Here is a 22,328-nt window from a genome sequence, read left to right on the forward strand (position 1 = left end):
TTTAAAAGCTTGGCGAATAATACCAAGGGGATGATGGTACTGAACTGAGCAGTAATCAAGCAGAAGTCAATTCCAACTACAACCAAAGAAGGAATTCATTATGATAAACAAGAGAAAATCTGCAGATGCTGGAAATCCAAGCAACACACACAAAATGCTGGAGGAACTCAGCAGGCCACGCAGCATCTAAGGAAAAGAGTACAGTCAACGTTTCAGCAGAACGCATTATGAAAGATGTGATTGTCACTTGTCAATATTAGTTGAGACTCTTGGGCACCGGTATGATTACTGTCCTTTTGAAGCAGGCAGGAACCTCGCACTACGGCAAGGAGAGTTTGAAGATGGCACTCCAGGCAGCTGGTTGACACAGGTTTTCAGTACCTGGCTCACGCTCACCCACTTACATCTTGATGAAGTTGGTGATAGCTGTAGCATATTGATTAAGATGCAAAGTTGAATCCCTGAATACGGTCCAGTCCACTGGTTCAGATGTTCCTCTGTCTCTGTTGACCATACCTTCACAGTTCTCACCAACGGTGCTCCAGTCTTCAGTCTCTGCCTATATGGTGGGAGTAAAAACATAGGTGATCAGATTTGCCAAAATGTGGGCATGGGATGGCACTGTAAGCATTCCTGGTGGTGTAACTGTGATCGAATGTGTTGGCTTCTCTGGTTGTTGATGTGACTATGTTGGTGGTAGTTTGTCAGAAGCTTGCTGTCCTGGTTGAAGTCCCTGCATGACTGGGAAGGTATCAGGGTGTGCTGTCTCATAGCTTTTGACAGGGATAGGTAAATAGGTATAGAAAAGTATTTAATTGGAAGAGAACGCATTATGATGTATTAGCCAAGAACTTGGGAGCATAAATTGGAAATGTACTCAGGGTTGCTGCACAATTTCATGGATTTGTTAAGGTGCATGGTGTGTTGGCCTTCGTTAGGGGATTGAGTTCAATAGCCACGTGATATTGTTGCAGCTCTGTAAAGCCCTGGTTAGACCGCACTTGGTGTATCGCCCTGATATTGTGTCTCAGCCTAAAATGTCTGATGTTTATTAATTTCCATAGATCCTGCCTGAATTGCTGAGTTCCTCCAACAATTTGTGTGTTGCTCTGAATTTCTGGCATCAGTGTTCTCTCTTGTGTGTATGATTTGGAATATTGTGTTCCGTTCTGGTAGTTATGTTATGGGAAGGATGTGGACGCTTCAGAGAGGATGTTTCCTGCATGAGAGAACATGTCTTATGAGGATATGTTGAGCAAACTAGACTTTTTCTCTTTGGGATGAAGGCGTTTGAGAGATGACTTGATCGAGGTGCATAAAATAAGAGGCATAGATCGAGTGGGTGGGCTGAGACATTCTCTTCTACCCCCCCCCATGCAACATGGCTAATAGAGGAGCATAATTTTAAGTTGATTGGAGGAATGTACGAGGGGTGATTGATAAGTTTGTGGCCTAAGGTAGAAGGAGTCAATTCTAGAAAACCCTGTACATTTATTTTTCCTACATTTACACACTTAGTCCAGCGATCGTGGAGCATACGGATTCCTTCTCTGCAGAAGTCGGCGTCTTGGACCTACAGAAGTGGTCCACAGCATGGGGTGATTGATATGTTCATGGCTTAAGGTAGAGGGAGATGTTGTTCAAACTTTCTGCATAATCACTCAGATTTGACCTGCATGTGCATGTAACAAGAGCTGTAAAACTCATCTCCTTCTAATTTGGGCCACAAGCTTATCAATCATGCCTGCTGTGGACCACCTGGAGGTCCAAGACACTCTCGTTACATGCACGTGCATTTCAACTCTTTGAGTGGCAATGCAAAAAGTTCGAAGTTAATAACTCATCTCCTTCTACCTTAGGCCACGAACTTATCACCCCTGCTGTGGACCACTTCTACAAAGAAGGGATCTGTATGCTCCACAACTGCTGGACTAAGTGTGTACGTGTAGGAGGGGACTATGTTGAAAAATAAATGTGCTAGGTTTTCTAAAATTGACTCCTTTTACCTTAGGCCACAAACTTATCAATCACCCCTCAGATAGTGGGAATGTCAAAGGCAATATTTTGTTTTTAACACATTGGTGAGTGCATGGAACACCTACTACAGTTGCTGGTAGAGGCAGATACATTACAGGCATTTAAGTTAGACACATGGATAATCGAAAAATAGAGGGCTATCTAGGAGGGAAGGGTTAGATTGATCTTAGAGTAGGATAGAAGGTCAGCATAACAGACTGAAAACCCTGTACTGTGCTGTACTGATGCTCTAAAAAAAGCTTGAGAGCAAGGTATCAAAAACTGCAACCATGGAGGAACAGAAATAATCATAGTAACAGATTTTGTGGTTAGTGGAAAGCTTGAACAAAATAGTTTCAAGGGTGTAGTCTTTTTGAAAAGCAAAAACCATTGCACTGTGAGAGATGCTACATTTTGAATTATTAAATCAAAACTCAGTAAGATGTAAATGGAGACAAGATCCCAAGATGGCAGTTGAAGGCAGAAGATGATCTGTGTGTTCTGGTCAACAATTTATGGGATCTTATGTATAAATTGGCTGTTGCATTTGCTTGATCAGTTCACCTCGTTTCAAATCTTCCTCACTTGCTTTCTGTTTGCTCTCTTTTGCCCTGAATTTTTTCACTGCCACTTCCTTGCCCATTCTGCTGTAGCTACTATCCCTGTCCCACTTTCTTTCACTGCAGTTATGTCCAGCTATGTTCTCATTCACTGCTTCCTCTTGCTCACTCCAGCTCCCTTTTCCTTAGAAATCTCTACCATTACCTGTGTCACTAGAACTTACTGATCTGGATGCCCTAGTGTACCCATTCAAAATCACTACCATTACCCATGTCACCAAAACTTACTGATCCAGATGCATAGTCTACCCACTTGCACTGCTCCTACTTTCCCAAACCCTTCATTTTTCTTTTCAATTGGTCCACCTCTTCTCTAGACCCCTTAATACCTACTGTATCAAAGTCGTACTGTACAAAGTGTGCATGACTAAATGTAATTACTATTATATTGTTTTTTTTCCACAGTTGGGGCCGATGGAGTGATATATTATCACATGGTCGTTTTAAACGACAGTTGACAGAACACGATGTGGAGACCATCTGCCGCACTATCCTTGTGTACTGCTTGAACCATTACAGAGGAGATGAGAAGATCAAAGGATTTATATGGGATCTGATTACTCCTACTGAGGATGGACAGACTCGAGCACTGCAAAACCACTCGGGTATTTTTAAATTACTTTGATCAGATCTTGAGCTTCCAGGGAACATTTGTGAATGCCAAGAAGTTAAATAAGTAAATTTTAGTTAAGAACCAGAAGAGAATATTTCATAATTTTCAGCTGTAATAATAGAAAGAGATATAGGGGCTATGGCATTTATCCCTTGAGCTGATTCATCAGATAATTAAACAATTACTGATACATCTCCACTCCATTTACACAACTTTGATTTACACCCCTTGACACTCTTAAAGCTGTTGATTCTAATTTTAAATTTCTGCTGATGTGGCTTTCACAATCTATCAGGTGAAGTGCTTCAGTGTGGTTTTCACCAAATTCTGTGCAGAAGAATAAAATGCTTAGTTATTTTGCTCCTAATGACTATACTTTAATTTTATGGTTATGATCTCTGTACTGAATTCTCACCAGAAAAATCAAAGCCATTTATCATTTAAAATCCAGATAAGACCAATCAATTTTTAAATTGACTTGAGAATGCTACCAAACTTATGCACCCTGACCTCAGAATTTAATCATTTAAGTCCTGACACAATTATAATAAATCTATACAATATTGTTGATGTCCAAAAATGGAATCATAGCATAATACAGCACAGGCGCAGCCCCTGTGGCCTAACTTGTCCATGCCAACCGAGATGCCTGCCTAAGCCAATTCTATTTGCATGCATTTGGTCATGTCCCTCTAAACCTTTCCTATCCATACACTGTGTTGTTATTGTACCTGCCTTGATTACTTGCCCCAGCAGCTTGTTTCACCCTCTGGTGAAAATTTGCCCCTCAGGTCCCTTGTAAAATAAATTTTGTCCCTTCCACCTTCAACAGCTGCCATCTAGTTTTCGATTGGCTCCCCCTGGAAAGAGACTGTGTGCTTTTACCCTGTCTATTCCTTGGAGTGTAGGAAACTGAGAGGCGACTTTATAAAGGTGTATAAAGTCATGAAGGGCACAAAGTACTAACCTTCCCAACCTCCATAACTCAGACAGTCAAGTCATCACAACATTCTCATAAATTCCTGTGCTTCAGTGAAACTGAAACTGAATTCAGTTCTCCAGGCAGGGTCTGACAAGACAAGCAGAACTTCCTCACATTTAATTTTTTACTCTCTTGAGAGAGACCAGTGTTTAATGAACATGTACAGTAGCATTTAATGATCTAAGTGTATGGATATTCAATCCTTCTGCTCCTGCATGGTTACAACTCTCTCAGTGTATCAGTAAATATTCCAATTTGTCTTTGTCTAATCCATAGTAAACAATCCCTCAGTTCATATTGTAGAGTTCAGGTCTATATTACAGAAAGGATGTAAATGCGCAGGAAGAGGTACAAAGTAGATTAACAGTTCTGGTTTAAATCCAGTTAATCTGTCAAGTGGAACAGTTGTGAAAGATCAAACAGACTGGTTAGAGTTATTAGGTGATAGATGGATGTGTAGAAAACTTCTGCAATTATGTGGTCCAAAACTTGGAGTCATTAATAAATCATGAAATTCCATATCCAGAAAGCTATATCAGGTGAATATGTGAGACCAGATGAGGGGGAAGATAGGGGAGATGAAAAAAAAGCTGTGTTGTGATAGGTGGAAGAGGTGCTGATGAAAGATGCAGGGAGGTTAGGTATGTGTGGAATGAGGCTACCATGCAGTATAACCATTGGCACTCATGAGGGAACTTAATGAAATTTCTTGTTCTAAATTTTATACAACTATATTTCTCATTCCTGTGTGACAAGGACACTTTATCAACAGTCACATTGCTAGAGAAAAAAGTAATTACTGTTAGTAATTACTTCAAAATCTAATAATTTTAGTGCAAAACCCACCTTTTATGAAAAGTATACTAAGCTTGTTGAAATCTTTTTAAATTTTTTAAATATCAAACAGCATGATGAGGGAGATTGAGGTGTCCAAATCAGGCACTATATTTTTAGTGAAAATTTGGTTATAATGGGTGAAGTCTTGTTTTAATAACAAGAAATAAGGTTATTTTAACCATAAAAGGACAATACGTTTTGATTAGTTAACAATGAATATAGATTAAATTATTGTATATTTGTTAAATGCCAGCATGCTAGTTTAATATTACATCATTCATCCAAGTATAATAAAATTCTTAGGATTTTCCTAACATATCACAAAATTTGATATTTTTGGTAGCCCTTAAATCACTGCTGTGTTTTTCAAGTGTACTGCCACTAATCTTGTTTCCATTGTTTTTCTGCTTTGTGTCTATCCAAAATAGTGCTGTTTGATTTCTTATTTTTATGTCATATTCTTGAGACCATGTTCACTGTTGTCCTTTTGAGTGTGACTACACTTCATTCTACTCTTTTCTATTTTCCTATATCCACACAATTGCTAGTGGTGTCCCACATGAATTCCTACTTGGTTCCCTCCTGCGCTACATATTCTGTCATGGGATGTGGGCATCGCTGACTAATTTTGGCCCTAATTGCGTTCCAGAGGTGGATGTGTGTCACCTTTTTGAAATTCTGTAATCCTTCTGGAGGTAATCACTTACCTGTAGTAGGCAAGGACTTACAGAATTTTAATCTGTGACAAAGAATTATAATCTGCGACCATGAAACAGCAGTATATTTCATGTCAAGGTGGTGCATAAATTAAAGAGAAGTTCCAAGTTGTAATTTTCTCATACATTTGTTGCCTTTGTCCTACCTGGTAACAAATGCAATTTTGAAGATGGCAGTGAATTTTCTTTTAGTTTATACTTAACTGAAGCCACAGAGTACCAGAGGGAGGAAATGAATATTGAAGGTAATGGATGAGTCCCAATCAAGCAGGTTAGTTACAGTGTCCTACATTTCACTTCAGAGGAAAGTATTGCTCTGTGATAAACAGTGACACTTTTAAATGTACTTCACCCCACATGACTCCAGTCTCTAAATTGTCTGACTGGTCACCTTGCTTACTCTACTAATGTGATGAAGTTTACTCCGCAGAAGTATTCATAAATATGATGCCATCATTTTTAATTCAGAAAATGCTGGAGGAACTCAGCAGGTCTGGCAGCATCTGTGGAAAGGAATAAAGAGTTGAAGTATTGGGCTGAGACAGCTAATGTTTTTTTCTAATTCCTACTGCTGATTATGTTCTTCTTGGCAGCTATCTTAAAATGTGAACTAGGCCATTAGCAGTCTTGCTATCACATTTGATACTGAAGTGAGATTCAGACCATCACCAAGGCTGCTTATTTCCATGTCCAAAATATCTGCTGAAACCTTCACCCACCCACTTGTTGCCTCATCCAATGTCCTTCCTACTGCTTCTCATTGCAATTCTTAATGGCTATCAATTTAAAAGCATATATTTTCTTAAGCTGTTATAAGCTTCACTAGGCTTTTGTCGTCTGTTTGAGATGTGAATCTGAAAGAGTGGGCAGAACAATTGGAGGAGAAAGTAGGTGGGACATCAAGTAAAGGGAAAATAAAATCAAGCTGGCTGAGAGGGCCAAAGGGGGGAGAGAGGAAAGAACAGAAGCAAGAGATGCTATGATATACTTACCTCGCTTAACCAGGATTGATGGAAAGGTGTAGATTTTAAGAACAGGTGAGGAAAAAACTGAGGAATCAGTGGAACTGGTGAAGATAAACTGATGAAGTCAAGCAGGGTAACCAGGTAGTTTCCAGAAGCAGAAGTACAAATACTGATAGAGAGAGAACAAAAAAAATCAAGAGATAAAGATATTACAACAGCCGCATTGAGGAAGGAATAAAGAGATTAAAGCAAGAGCAATGCAATGATTACATTTTATTTCAGGAAGTTGAAAACTATGCAATCTGTGCACTAATTAGTTTGTGGGTTTGTGTGTTCTATGCTAGGATGATTGTAACTTGTACATTTGTTCTTCTCATAGGTTTGTCTGCGCCAGTGCCCAGAGGGAGGAAAGGAAAGAAAGTTAAAAGCCAGTCCACTCAGCCGATCATGAAAAATGCTGATTGGCTTTCGAGTTGCAACCCAGATATCTTACTGCACGATGATGGTTACAAGAAACATCTTAAGCACCACTGCAACAAGTGAGTTTTAGTTACAGTTTGCGGGCAAAGTAAATATCAACTGAAGGAAGGATCTTGAATCTTATTTTTGTTATTTTAAATTTACGAGTTTAATCATTTTTGGCTCATTTGTACAATTCATTTGTATTTGTGATTAGCATTTTAATAACGTGCCTTCTTGTTACTGTCTTTGGAAACTACTTCAGAAATGTGCATTAAATACTGCTTGGAAACCCATGTTTTCAATAAAGGTGTAAAATAGACCATTGTTTGTAGTGAGACACTTGAAATTAGATTTTTGCATATCTATCTTTTTCAGCTACTAATGTAGCTGCTCATTATTCTAAACATAAAGCTGCTTCAGAAGATAGTATGCAACAGCTGAGGAAATTGCATGAGATAATGGAGCAGAACGCCTACTGCAAGCCATCTGCTCGGTTGTTTACAAACTTACTTGAACACTTCAGAAGCACTGGCAACATACACGTTAAACTTCACAAACTGAATTAGGCATTACTGAAAGAAATGTGTCTGGGCTGCACAGCACTGTGCTCAGTATGTTGAAAGTGGTTGCCAAGCATGGCTGTTGAAAGCCAGCAAAAGCACCACACAGAGGTGATTATATGCCACCATCTGTCATGCTTCAAGCCTACCATACAGCATAGCTAATCAGCCTTGGCAGAATGATGGATGAACAGAAGCAGCTGCCAAAAGCTAGTGTTGGCAAACAGTGCTAATGTTCAAACTTTCTTCCTCTACAGAGTCCTACTGCGGGTGCGGATGCTGTATTATTTGAGGCAGGAAGTGATAGGCGATGTAGCAGACAAGATATTTGATGGTGCAGATGCAAGGTCAGTGAAATGTGTCAGTGGGATCTTTATCATGGTTTTTGATTGGTATGTAGACACAGAAAAAAAATTCCTTGATTTAAACTAAGCCCCCGTGTTTAGTTTTGTTTAAAGAAAGATTTCCTAATAGTTGAATGTATTTCAGTTTGTATTCAATACTCTGTCCAGCCTGAAATCTACAAATGGGGATTGTGGGTGATTGTCATGATGAGCACTGTAAGATGTTGTTTTAAATAGCAGAATTAATCCTGCAAAGTTTATTTCAGTGTAAAAAAAAAATTGATGAATCTAGTGCATTATTTGTGATGAACAATCTGGAGGCTTAAATGTTTAAAAACCAACACCTGGACGCAATTCGGGTTAAACTGATCTGTCACTACATTTCTGAGATAAATATTGGGGAAACGAGCCAGCAGTTTCTGTTGAAATTTCAAATCAGTAAAGTCTAAAATTTTGAGGATAAGAAACAAAGTTAAATGAGCAATCTGCATCCAGAGCTCGTTTACTGATTTGACTCTCTATTCATAATCGTCCAATGGAACATGTGGCCATGTAATACTGAATTCATCTATAGCTTGGTACCTTTTCTATTGGTCTGACTCCATGCTGTTGCAAACCCAACTTGTTGGATGATCCAAAGTGCCTTTTGATGTTCATTTAATCTTTATCAATAGATAGATTTTAATGAAAATATAAGTTACGGTAAAATTTAAGCAGATTTTTAATATGCAAGAGCTTCTAGATCTTAAAATATGAATAGTGATAACCAGTTACTAGGTGGAGCATTGCCTGAAAAAAAATTTCCTTGCCTGGTTTGTTAATCTTTCCTAGTGTTACTGATGTAAATTGAATTCAAAACTCATTTTAGTCGTATTGAATACTAAATTTGTTAAATCATAGGCATATGAATTAAACTTCCCCAGTTTTCATACTGACCAGCGACCTTTTAGTTTTGACGTCTCTTTGTCCATGTTTTTCCTGAGCAAGGATGTTCAAATAATGTGCACTTCATCATGTGACTCTGTACTCAGTAAGATGCAAATATAAAGTCCAATCCAAATTTGATAAACCTTGCAGATTTGCTTTTCACCAACTGATTGTAAGCTTGCCTATATAATTTAAATCAAAATGCAATATTAATAGAATTGAACAAACTTTGCCTTTATGCTAATTCCAATATTATCATCATCAAATGCCTCTTGTTCCCCTAGCATTTAGGGCAGCAATGGAGGTCCTCCATCTTTGTCTGCCCTTAGCCATCTTTGTCTGCCCTTAGCCATCTTCGTCTGCCCTTAGCCATCTTCTCCATTGTACTCCAAGTATGGTTCAGGGTCGTGATCTTGGCACTGTTCAGTGCTTCCTTCATCCTGCCAGTAGCTTCCTCTCAGTTTACAATGCTATCAGTTATGCAAATCCCGAAGATATAGGCTTCTTCGTTGCTGTTTCCTTAACAATTTTTTTTAAACCAGTCAGGATTGTTAGTCCTGAGCTAAACCCTCAAACCTGGAGAACCTTAGCCAGACCTCTGCCCTTTGACCCATTTGGCATAGATGACCCTACCAAAAGTCAAAGCACAAGGCCCTTACTCCAGCTAACATAGCTTTCTGGTTCATTGAGGCACGCAAGCCACCAAACTCTATGACAAGGTTGTGGTCCTCTTGGAGGACACTTATTCCATCCATTGTTTAATCTAATGAAGTGAAAAAAGTAGTTTGGACTTTTCATTACAAGACTCAGATGGATAGGCAGGCAATGTAATTGCTATACTTCAAAAGAAAGAATATCCAGAGAATTATACAAATAAGGAAGTATTGAAGACTTCATCTTTCACAGTTTGGAATATCCTAAGCATTTAATTAAAGAAGAAAGTTGAGTTGAGTGTTCGTAATAAGATAGAGATCAGGTGCTGCTAATTGAAGACGGAAACTGAGCCCACAGGTGGATAATTTGCAACAGATGAAGGGAGTTGGTTATCTGAAGCTGTAGAATTGGGGATCAAGTCTGGAAGATGATGAGGTTCTGTTCACCAAGCTTGTGTTGGTATCATTAGAATGGGGTCGGAGGTCACAGGTCAGAGTGGATTCTTCGTAAGTCACGGAGACTATGTTGTGAATACCAAATCCAGGGCTCTTAAGTTGAAAAACATTCAAGTGAGTTACTGCTACATTTGCCAGGACTGTTTGGCTTCTGGATAGTTAGAATGAAAGAGATTAAATGATAGGTATGGCATCTCCTGCAGCTGCACGACAATGAACAAAAAGGAAGAGAATGGTTAGTGGAGGATGGAAGTCTGGACAAAGAACACCACGTCACAAGCCTATCAACACAGAAGCCAAACATTAGCTCTCAAACTCGTCCTCATACCTCCCTCTAGGCCATAATCCCACAAATGAAAGTCAGGACATTGTTTCCCAGACCATCAGAAGTCTCATTTTGTTGGGAGATTTACCCTCCGTAGCACAGCTCACTGTATCTTGTCAAAGATCCACAAGCAGTCTGGGCACAATTATAGTTTTGGCCTGCTCTGCCCCACTAAACTGATTTCTTCCTGTTTGACTCCATCCTTTCCCTCTGTCCTGTCCCTTCCAATCTATATTTTTTTGCCTTCCACACTGGCTTTTTCTGCTTTTCTTTGTCCTTACCATGAATATCCAATATTTCTACACTTCTCTTCCACAGTATTCTGAGAGCCCTGCCCCCTGAATTGACCCATTCATCCAGCTGAATTCATCCTCACCTTGCTCAACTTCTCTTTAAACATCACTAAACTAAAGATATAACTATGGGATTTGGTGTGGGCTCAATATTTGCTCCTCTTTTTGTGGGATAGAGCTTCATGAACTCAAATTTTTTTAAAAAATCATGGCTTTAGCTGCCATTTTCCACCTTACTCTTACCTTCATGTGGTCCATTTTGACTTTTGGGTAGAATCCAGATAAAAATGCGGATAATTTATCTCATCAATACCTTTCTCCTACTTTGCAGTTTTTAAGGACTCCATTCTATTCTCCCAGTTTTCCCCCTCCATCATATTTACTCCGATGACTGGAATTCTCACAGAGGTGCCTCTGAAATCTGTCTTTAAACCTTGATAGAGTCCTTAACTGCATCTCATCTCTTGCGTACACCTCTGCTCTCACTCCCTCTTCTCGTAAACAGTAGAAGCTCTTTATAGCAGCCTCCACAATCAACAGATCTTTGATAACTTCTGCCAGATTCAGCAAGATTCTACCACCTATAGATCTTTATTTTCTTTTCAACATTTTGAAAGGGCTTTTCCTTTCTAAATCCTAGGCCCTCTTCATCTCCAAGCTCTCACCTGTTATTAAAATTTCCATGCAGCTTCAAATGATACCACACCTGTCTTTTTACCGCTTTCCTTCCCACCATTCATTGATCCAAACAGTCATTCAAATTAAGCAGTAATTAACTTGCAGTTCTCTGAATTTATGTATTTCGTCTGCAGGAGCAGTTCCAAACACCCGGTTGCTTGCTGATTCAATTGTCCAACCTACTTGTACTGTGACCTGCTTGTGGCCTCCTGTACTCTCATATTGATGCTCAGTGTAAGGTTGAAGAACAATACCATGTGTGACTGAAAGCTCGCCATTTCTGCAGTAAATGATGCTGGCTCAGTTTTACTTCTATTAGTTTAGTCTGTGACATTTGGGATGGATTTAGCACGTTTTCACATCCCTTTGTCAAAAGACATCAAACTGTTGAGAGAATTCAGCAGGTCAAGCAGTATGTGTGTGTGGGGGCGAGGGCGGTTGTAGCAATTGATGATTTTCAGGTCAAGAGCCTGAATCAGGACTTGGTCTTATCTCCTTTGTCTGTAACTAATTCCCTCATTACCCTCAGCTCAGCTTGTGCTCTGCCTTTCCCTTCTACTAACTGTTTCAATTGACCCCCCCCCGCAATTGAGTGACCTTTACAACTTAACCCATGACGTATTTAGACCTGCCTTATCAGAGAGATTCCCTTTGTCCTATCCATATTTCTTCCACCTTCTCTGCAATGTAAAAATAGTTTTCTTTTTCAGTTCTGATGCAGGGTCTTCAACCTGAAATGTTCATCATTTATCTTACTGTAGATTCTACCTGGCCAGCTGGAAGTTTAAACTAAAATATTTTTATTTCAGATTTCAAACATCGCAGCTTCTTTCATTTTCACTTGGGATTTATATTTGATAAGTAATGAAATATGCTCTGTAATTGGCACAGGAACTGTTAATGTTCATTGTTTGCCTAAATGTAGACTGAAAATGCAGTTTCAAAATGTATGTATACCTTTGAGGAGATTTGTAGATATATAGTTAATACAGTGAAGGCCAGCATCATATAGGGGAGAAGTAATGCACTCTAAGAATGGATTTGTAGTCTGCAAATTTCAGTGTATAAATGTGAAGTTGATTTTGCTGGAGAAAAATGATGTTATTTGCTTTCTTGAAAGACTGAGTTGTAGACAACCAGAATGAGGCATACTTTAGTGGCAGCACAGGTTAGAAAGGACATACGAATGCATCAGTATGTTGGGATTTTTTTCTAGCAATAGAAACTGAAAAGATATATATATGCAATATATATCTGCAACTGGTTTAATCAATCAGAGATGCAAATAATTATTAAAGGATGCCGTTTTTGAACATGGTACTAAATAAAGGTCAGTTGGGATTACTGATCATGTGCATCATAAAACTTATAAGCAAGACATTTTACATGACTTAAGTTCAATTGTGGAAAGGAAAACAGATGGACTTGAAGTAGAAACGAGAGTGAGCCAGGTGCCAAGTTTCTGACATGAACTGAAATTGACTTGAAGCTGGCTGCCAAGCATCCTTTTTATTCCTTGCTAGCAGAGTCCACACTGTAACCTCTGTCAGCCTTTTCCACAGTTCAGCTTTAACTTATGTTTGCTTGTTAGAGCAGTTTCCAATTAAATTTAATATTTAAGGTGGCTACATGCATTACTTAATGTATCAGAAAAGTCCTGGATTTGATTCAAATCTCTGCCAAATTTATCTCAATCTCCATAAATGTTGCTATCATGAACATGTTTACATTAAGGATTTTATGAGATGCTTTTTTAATAAGATGCAATTTTCTTTAGTTGTAGAATGTTTTAAAATTGATAGTTAAGAAATGTTGAGTGAGATAGAGTATTTTTCTATCAAAGAATGTGAAAGCTTAGTAATAAATGTTTTTGATTAGATACTATATTCCATTAAATGCAGTGAGAAGGAAGTCAAATCGCTCGAATGTGAAAACTAAAACTGGCATAATTTTCTAAATTGTAGTTAATCTTTTGTTGTATTGAATTATTTTTTTGACATTAATATTAATGAAAATGAAATGGCATTTGCCTCTTTGAGCTTGCATTTTTGAATACTTTAGGATTCCTGTTTCATGATTGAATAAATGTCAATATATAGCTTAATTTTGTTTTTTTTTTGAGAAACAGCTTTCATTTACACATTGAGACTTTATCTATTTAGTGATATGGATATCTGGATCCCAGAAATCGATCACGGTGAACTTCCTACAGATTGGTGGGATCGGGAGGCTGATAAATGCCTTCTTATTGGAGTATTTAAGCATGGTATGTAATTACGTCTTTTATTAATACCCCAATCAAAGTGTGAAATGTAACTACTTAATGTGTCACTCCATGTTCCAAGTATGTCACTTGGAATAGCTCCAAGTGCAATTCTAGGTATGTTTAAGTTAAATCATAATTTTCATGGGAAAAAATTATTATCTTTGGCACTAGGAGGAATGCAAGCTAGTTTCAGTCCAGCCACTATTACAGAAAGGTTTGCATATTGTGGATGTCAGGATGAAGATGCAAGGCCTAGGGTTTGAAATGGCTTAAATATCATAGGGTGGGTGGGGGAATTATGAGGTAAATAATCAGATAAAAAATTGTAGCTGTAATTCACATTGATAAAAGAGTTTGCAAATTTAAAGGTCAAGTATTTTATTTGAAAATGGGAAAATAAATTGCAGAATAAAAAAAGTTCAGAAGGATGGAAGTACTCGTTGGGCCAGATAGCATTCATGGAAGGATGAAGGGGCTATTATCAGTCATTGAGGTTGGATTTTAATTGCAGTGAGGGCAATGTGAGTAGAATGGATAGCATAAACCAAGTGGCAGGTGTCCTGAAACTCAACTCAACATTAAGCTTGTGGAACAGCATGTAGCCTGTTGGAGGAGCTCAGTGGGTCTAAGAACATCTGTATGGGTTTTTTTTGGGGGGGGTGGAATCAGGATCGTTGAAGTTTCAGGAAACTTTGCATCAGGCCAGTAGAAACACAGAAGAGGAGCAGTTTGAGAAGGTCTCACAGAGCTTCCACACAGAAATTTGAAGACTGAACAGAGCTGTTTAGCAAAGCTGTTCGTTTTGTCCATTGTAGAGGATACGGTATTATTTTTCGATCAAAAAAAGTGCTTTTGACCCTTAAGAGGTAATGCGTGACCGCAGAGGATAGTATTTGAGGATATTGGTGTTAGAGGAGTTAATTTGGGTGTTCTGAAAGGAATGGACTTTTCAAAGAACAGAGAGGCAGATGTGCTACAATCACCAAATCCATGTTGAAGGCTTTGAGATTTGTAGTCTACTGAAAGATGGAACTGTGACTTTCAAGACCGGTGCTCCAGAATTATACAAGATGACCAGGTTTGACCAATGGAAAGCAACCTTAGAGTGAAAAAACAATTCCAATTGAGACAAGAGACAGAATCGGATGCACATCAGCTCTGGCTATATTTGCAGCCCATTCCTTCCTACAAGGTGAAACCTAAAATCTTGAATGGCATTGATGCTTCACTCCCAGATGAGCTCAATACCTTTTGAGCACACTTTGAAAGGGAGAATAAAATTATATCTATTTGAATTCTTGCAGCATCTGGTGACCCTGTGATCTCTGTCTCGGAGGCCGACTTCAGAACATCTTTGAAAAGGGTGAACCCTCATAAAGCATCAGGTCCTGATGTGGTTGGGCTGTGAAAACCTGTGCTGACCAACTGGTGGGAGTGTTCGAGGACATCTTCAGTTTCCCACTGCTGCATGTGGGGGTTTCCACTTGTTTCATAAAGGCGACAATTATACCAGTGTCCGAGAAGAGCAGGGTGAGCTATCTCCATGACTGTGACCCAGTGGCACTCACATTTAAGAGGTTGGTCATGGCTAGAATCAACTCCTGCCAAAGCAAGGACATGGACCTGCTGCAATTTGCCTATTGCCACAACGGATCGACGAGCTTTCCACTTGGATCACCTGGACAAGAGTAGTACTTACGCAATGATGCTGTTTATTGACTACAGCTCAGTGTTCAACACAATCTAAAACCTGGCCTCTGTGCCTCCCTCTGCAACTGAATTCTTTACTTCCTCACTGGTAGACCACAGTCTGCGTGGATCAGAAATAACATCTTCTCGCTGACGATCAACACAGGTGCACCTTAAGAATACGTGCTTAGCCCACTGTTCTATTCTGTCTGTACACTTACGACTGTGTGGCAAGGTGCAGTTCAAACAGCATCTATAAATTTGCTGATGACACAACAATTGTTGGTAGAATTTGAGATGGTGATGAGGAGGCATACAGTGGTCATGTCATGTCATGTCGTAGCCACAACCTTGCACTCAGTGTCAGTATGCCCAAGAAATTGATTGTGGACTTCAGGAAGGGGAAGTTGAGAGAACACACACCAGTTCTCATCGAGGGATCAGATGTGGAAAGGGTGATCCGTTTCAAGATCCTGGTTGTCAGCATCTCTGAAGATCTATCCTGGGCCCACCATATTGATAGAACTACAAAGAAGACATGACAGGGGTTGTATTTCATTAAGAGTTTGAGGAGAATTGGTATGATATCAAAGATACTCACAAATTTCTACAGAGGTACCATGGTGAGCATTGTAACTGGCTGGATCACCCTCTGGTATGGAGGGCACACTGCACAAAATAGGAAAAAGCTGCTGGAAATCATAAACTCAGCCAGGTCTCTCATGGGAACTAACCTCCCCAATATCCAGAGCACCTTCGAAAGGCGATGCCTCTAAAACAGTGGCATCCATCATTAAGGACTTACATCACCAAGACATGCCCTCTTCTCATTGTTACCATCAAGGAGGAGGTACAAGATCCTGAAGGCACACACTCAGAAGTTTCAGGAACAGTTTCTTCCCCTCTCTATTTGCACTACTTGTTTATTTTTATGTATACTTATTGTAATTTATTGTTTTTATTACTGTGTATTATGTACTGTTATCACAAAACAATAAATTTCACGACATAAGGCAGTGATAATAAACCCGATTCTGATTCTCACAGAAATTGGTGAATACCAGATGCCTAATAAATGTGAAAGTTATTAGATTAAGATGGGCATTCCTCATTATGCTCTGAGGGAGGATGAAGTTGAGAACAGAAGTGCAAGAAATCAAACTAACAGCTGAAAGATCTGTAACCTATAGAGGAGAAGAATCTCAGTTTAGGAAAAGACTGATTTGAATCGAATTGACCTAATCTGTAAAATGTAACAAATTTCAAGTTGAACAATTTGTTTTTTGTCTCTTGTTGAAATACTTAAATGCTTCTGGTTGAATGACTTGGATGCTGGGCACAATACTTTTAGAAACTCCAATAATGAAGGATATCTTCCAATTGCTCATTTTAAAATTATTTACAAAATGCACCTGTTTCAATAATTTTAAAATTCAATGCATGTTTATGTTACTAAACTGCAACTATCTCTGCTTCCAGCTCTGCTCCTCTTGTTCTGCTTCTCTGCTCTAGCCCTGTATTGGAGTGAATAGTAGCTTAACCTTTGCTATTAATCTGTGTAAGTGCCTCCTGGGCCTTTTTCCAAGTAGTATTTCACAAATGTCAGCACTGAGACTTTCCCATTCCCTGTTGTGGAATACTGTCTTGTTAACTCTGAACCACTGGGATGCAGAACAGCCATGATGTATACAAAGAGCAGTTCCTAATCATAATCCAAATTCACTCGAGGTCACAGTAGAATTCTCTAGTGTGTGTCCTGACTAGGGGGGTAGACTGATGGCTTATAAAACCTTTCATGATTACAATTTGGCTTGAGGCTCAAAAGTACTTAAGAACAATGTGTCACAGTGCAGAACCTAATTGAATTATGCTGTTTTTGGTTGACTGAGGCAGTATTGCTCGTGGTCCAACTGAAGCAAGTCTAGCCTGACAATCATTTTCTCAGTTTTTTTTTCTGGAGCATGCAAATTTTTTTATGTTCTGTATTAATGGAAGTGCTATAACTAGCTCAAAAGATGCTGATAATTTCCCCTTATTTTTAAGACTCATTTTTTGGTTGGCCAATTCCCCTAAAGTTTTGCAGTCAAATATCTTTTAATTAGTTATACACAAATTATGTTAGGGGAATTATTGTAAAGTTATTAGACCATAAGATATAGGAGCAGCATTAGGCCATTCTGCCCATCAAGTCTGCTCCACCGTTCCATTCCACCAATGATTCCGTCATTGTTGCTATATTGTTTTACTTCTCTGTTCCCATTCAGTAATTAGCTTCAGACTTAAATACCTTGCAAAGTATTAAATGAGTGTTTATTTCAGTATTAATTCTTAATTTCAGAGGCAAGTATATTCAAGGAAATGTCAAACTAATTATGTATTTCACTGTAAGTATGATCAAACTGAGGTACATTGAATTATTGAAATCATAACTTTTATTCACTTTCTCCAACTTCCAGGAAATGTTTTTTATCCATGTGCATAAATATTTTGTTGTGCAAAAATAGAAGTTGATTTATATACAGTTACGTTCACTGATTAAAATGTGGTTTTAAAAATTTACGTTTTTTGTTTAGGCTATGAAAAGTACAATTCTATAAGGGCAGATCCTTTATTCTGTTTCCTGGAGCGAGTAGGAATGCCTGATGCAAAGGCCATGGCTGCTGAACAGCGGGGAACAGATGTGCTGGCTGATGTTAGTGATGGGTAAGTTGTGCTTTTGAGAACCTTTATAATCCAACACATACCCCTGCCACCCCCCAATTCCCCCATTCTTGCACTCAATAAGCAGCAGCAGCAACAAGCCCATGACCTCTAATGCTGTTATTTCAGTGTTGATTTTGACAGAGAAGAAGAAGATCCAGAATATAAACCTGGCCGAATTCCATTCAAAGATGAAATGGACGTGAGTATTGCTAGTGAACCTGTAAGCTTCTTCTTGCAAGATTAGTTTTAAATCATCTGATTTACGTATCTTTGTTGATAGGAACATGCACTAATATTTTGAAAGTGCTACTTTGAATCTTTAAGTATTTTTCACTTCATAAACTTTGGAGTAAAATGTAACAATCCTTGAGAAAATTATGTTCCAAAAGTATTAATAGCTAATTCTTTGCAGGAATTTGAGAATTCACCACAAGATGACAAGGATGAATGTGTGGATACTGTGAATACAGGTGAGGTCTCGTGATAAGGTTGAGGGAATTAGTGAAGCATTCTAGTAACCAATGACTAGTGATTCTAGGCTTAGACCAAATGAGTTTATATCAAACAGTCAACCCTATACATACATGGAATTCACCACTGTTGTTTACAGATTTTTTTCCCTAGTAACTTAAAGTATTAATCCTGCATATATTTGTGTGGAACCCTTAGCTGAATACCAGGCTACTTCAGAGCTTAGCTTGTCAATTGGAATTACTTTGGATTTAATTAACTCTTTGATTCAGTTGTGCACAAATCTAAAATACTAAAATCAAATTTTCATATAGCCGCTTCTAGTTTTGTATTGTTGCAAGAATAAACAGGATGCAATAACGGAAGATTAAAATTCTAAACTTTATTGTAATCCTACTAAATTTTCTTCCTGTTAATCTGCTGAAGAGTTTAATTCTTTCTTTAGTTTCCTTAATTCAACAAAGAGCTGAATCTGATACAAGCACATTAAACCTTGAAGCTGTGGTATCCCGACAGAAATCTCAGCTTTTTTTTAATGACAAGATGGATTGTGGTGGTGGGGTGAAGTGGGGAGGGAGTGTGAGAAAATGAGGAAAAAGGTAGGTGGGGAAGAAGACCAAAAGTGAAATGAGAATGTGAAATATGAATAGGCTGTGATGTGCATAAAATAAATATTTAAGTTAAAATTATGTAACTAAGTTAACATTGTATCGCAGTTATTGATAGACATGTTGTATAATTTATTGTAACTTTTGTGTTCAAGTACATGAGCCAAAGCTGAATTTGTAGGCCAAAATAGTTTCTGTATTTCTGGTGAGTCAAAAGGATAATGTGGCTACATGGATAAATGGGTTTGAAGTTATTTATGTACAATTTTTTAGTGAAACTTTTGAACTGCAATTCAAATGGGATTCATTTTAACATCATATGAGGCATTCTTTTTGTTTGAAAAATGCTCTCTTGATTTTCTTAGACTTAATTTGACTTGAATGTGTAGACCAAGGTTATTAGAAAATTGTCTGCAAAACTTGTTACGAGTTTCGAAATATGAATTTAAAAACAAGAATGCTAGTGCAAGATGTCAAACAGAAACCATAAGCTGGATGGTATTGATGATATGTCAGAGGATTGCTGTTTGTAGCTGGTGTAATCATGATGAAAAATTCCACAGCTAAGGAAAGATTGAAGAGTGGGAGAGAAACTTGCAGAATAGTGTACTTGCTCTGGTGCAAGGTCCCTGTTTTATTTTTCACCATTTAATTGGTGCGCACGAACATGTTCATTGACCAAACTTCAACAAAAGGCAGCTATGTTGTGATTTTAAGTTCACTTAGTTTTGCTTTAGTTTGGCTTCATATTTTGAGTTAATTCATGTAAAACATTTTTTAAAACTATGTAAATAAGTTGAAGCTCAGTGTTATAAATTCATATTAATCGAATCGTTAGTACTTTGATATCAGTACATATTTATTGAACATTTAAACAAGTTCCACTTAACTCAAATAAAGCAAAAACTGCATGAACAATAGTAGAATAGATTTTGGATTACAAAAACGGGTTTGCTTGGTGATAATACAGGATTTAAATGATCCACTGATTAGGCATGAGTAGCATTGCTGGATATACTGTTTTTATAGACAAACAACCTGATCAAGATGATGAGTCGGATAAACTCTATTGGCCCAGCACCTCAGTTCTAACAACACGCCTGCGCCGGCTTATCACTGCTTATCAGCGCAGTTACAAGAGGGAGCAGATGAAATTAGAAGCACTAAACAAAAGTGACCGTCGCAGACGTCGGCCAAGAGATGAAGTGAGAGCTCGGGAGGCAGAGAGAAATGCAGCCATATCTGAGAAGCGTCAAAGGTAATACCATGAATTATGCACTCTATTTCCAATCTATATATTAAAGTTTGGAATACTTGTCTGTGGCGTTGTTCAGCTCTTAATAAGTGAAATGTATTGACAGTAAATAATTCATTCTAAAGTTCCTGAATCAGAGATCCCTAGGCTGCGCAATTTTTTTCAAGGAAGCTGTTGGATAGAGTAAATACCTTTGAGAAGAAAACTAGTTCTTAAGAACAGAAAGCTTTCAGAGATCTCAAAAACAAATCATGCTGAACATTATACAGTAATCCAAAATAAAGTGACACCCAAGACAAAACTGAAAATAATTATAAATGACCTTTTGGATTTAGTAGAAATTGGGTGTGTACAAACGTAGATCTTTCAGTAAAGACTAGAAGAATGAACAAAAATCAGATACTCAATAATGGGTATAAGTTATAAAATAATATTTGGGATTCAGCATATTAGAAATGGGTCCATTAGTATACCTTTAATTCCTTGAATCAAACCAAACATTAAGGAAAATCTTTTAAATCTTCCCTCTCAACTCCCATCTTCCTGCACTCCTCCCTTAGTTTTCATTTTGTCCAGCAATATTTTAGCTACTACTTCTTAAAACAAAGCTGTAAGGTAACATGGTTTTCTTTTGCTTTATGCTATATGTGCCTGCATTCTAGTCTGAACTTATTCACTCTCTGAATATCATTCAGTTCTGTTTTAATTCTTTGTGAAGAAATCAACGAAATGTTTAAAGCCTGCAAAACTGCAGAAGTTTAAAGAATGGGCATTGATTTGATTTCCAGTTACTTTTTATGGATGGCAGATATTGCATCAGATGTTAACTTTCAAATAATTAATTTCCATAGTCAATTTTAAATCAAAGCCCAGCGGCATTGCAGAGAATCGCCAGTCTATGTGCAAGGGTTTGTGGTCTTGCTAATAATGTTAACTCGAAAACATACCCCTCTGAAAATTGTGGGAAGCAAAACAGTGGCCAAGGTGGAAAATCTGGAAATGTGTTAAATCTGGAAATGTGTTGTCTCCTGCCTTATACAAGACAAAAAATCAGTGTGGGTTTCCTGTTCTTGATGCCCAAAGAGCTTTATTGTTCTTAAAGTTCAGCAACATTGCAAGGCACAAAGAGTAGCACCACCGACAGAGTTTCAGTCTAGTTCACGCCTAGTTTTTATTATCAGTTCCCTGGGGTATAAATTTATCTCGCCATCTCTCAATTGATATTATATAGTATCATTGGTGCTTTAGACTCTTAAAATGCAGTGCAATTAGGGTTTGAATTTAGCCATACAGTATCTTGTCACTAAGCTTTCCTGCTGTTCACTGACTCTTGAATGGAGAGCTAAAGCTTTTTCTTACTAACTCAATGTACTTGTGTGTTGATCTCCCTGAATGACATGCAGACTGAAACTTTTGCTGTACCTTAACACATGTGACAACATGCCAATACCAGTTACTTCCCACATGATTTCAACGTTGAAATGCTTTTATCAACATATCTTTGTTGTCTAGGTGGACTAGGAGGGAAGAGGCAGATTTTTACCGTGTAGTATCAACCTTTGGCATAGTTTTTGATCCAACAAAGAAGCAATTTGACTGGAGCCAATTCCGTGCCTTTGCTCGACTGGATAAAAAGTCTGATGATAGTTTGGAAAAGTACTTCAACTCTTTTGTGACAATGTGTAGAAAAGTATGTCATATGCCTCCTCATCCAGATGAAGGTAAGACATTACTGTGGCGACTGGAAGCAAGCAGATGGTTAAGACAGAATGTATAATAAAAACAAAATGCTGAAACACTCAACAGGTCAAACGACAAGTATGAGAAGAGAAACAGTTGATGTTTCAAGTTGGCAAACCTCCATTAGAACTGGGAAAGACTGATTGTTT

At 38.2% G+C, this 22,328-nt stretch overlaps 1 protein-coding gene across 4 annotated transcripts in view; it reads left to right on the forward strand.

The window, feature by feature from the left end:
• The window catches only part of chd7 (chromodomain helicase DNA binding protein 7), a 236,865-nt gene that overhangs the window by 186,159 nt on the left and 28,378 nt on the right, over nucleotides 1–22,328 (forward strand). For all 4 annotated transcript variants that reach the window (XM_063064050.1, XM_063064060.1, XM_063064079.1 and 1 more), the window contains exons 22-30: nucleotides 3,042–3,241; nucleotides 7,129–7,288; nucleotides 8,029–8,118; nucleotides 13,610–13,713; nucleotides 17,976–18,105; nucleotides 18,232–18,304; nucleotides 18,518–18,575; nucleotides 20,214–20,442; nucleotides 21,952–22,160. In XM_063064050.1, the coding sequence (XP_062920120.1) occupies nucleotides 3,042–3,241; nucleotides 7,129–7,288; nucleotides 8,029–8,118; nucleotides 13,610–13,713; nucleotides 17,976–18,105; nucleotides 18,232–18,304; nucleotides 18,518–18,575; nucleotides 20,214–20,442; nucleotides 21,952–22,160 (1,253 nt within the window). The remainder of the gene's footprint in view (nucleotides 1–3,041; nucleotides 3,242–7,128; nucleotides 7,289–8,028; nucleotides 8,119–13,609; nucleotides 13,714–17,975; nucleotides 18,106–18,231; nucleotides 18,305–18,517; nucleotides 18,576–20,213; nucleotides 20,443–21,951; nucleotides 22,161–22,328) is intronic.

Source organism: Mobula hypostoma, chromosome 1 (assembly GCF_963921235.1).
Source record: "Mobula hypostoma chromosome 1, sMobHyp1.1, whole genome shotgun sequence".
In the NCBI taxonomy this organism is placed as follows: Eukaryota; Metazoa; Chordata; class Chondrichthyes; order Myliobatiformes; family Myliobatidae; genus Mobula; species Mobula hypostoma.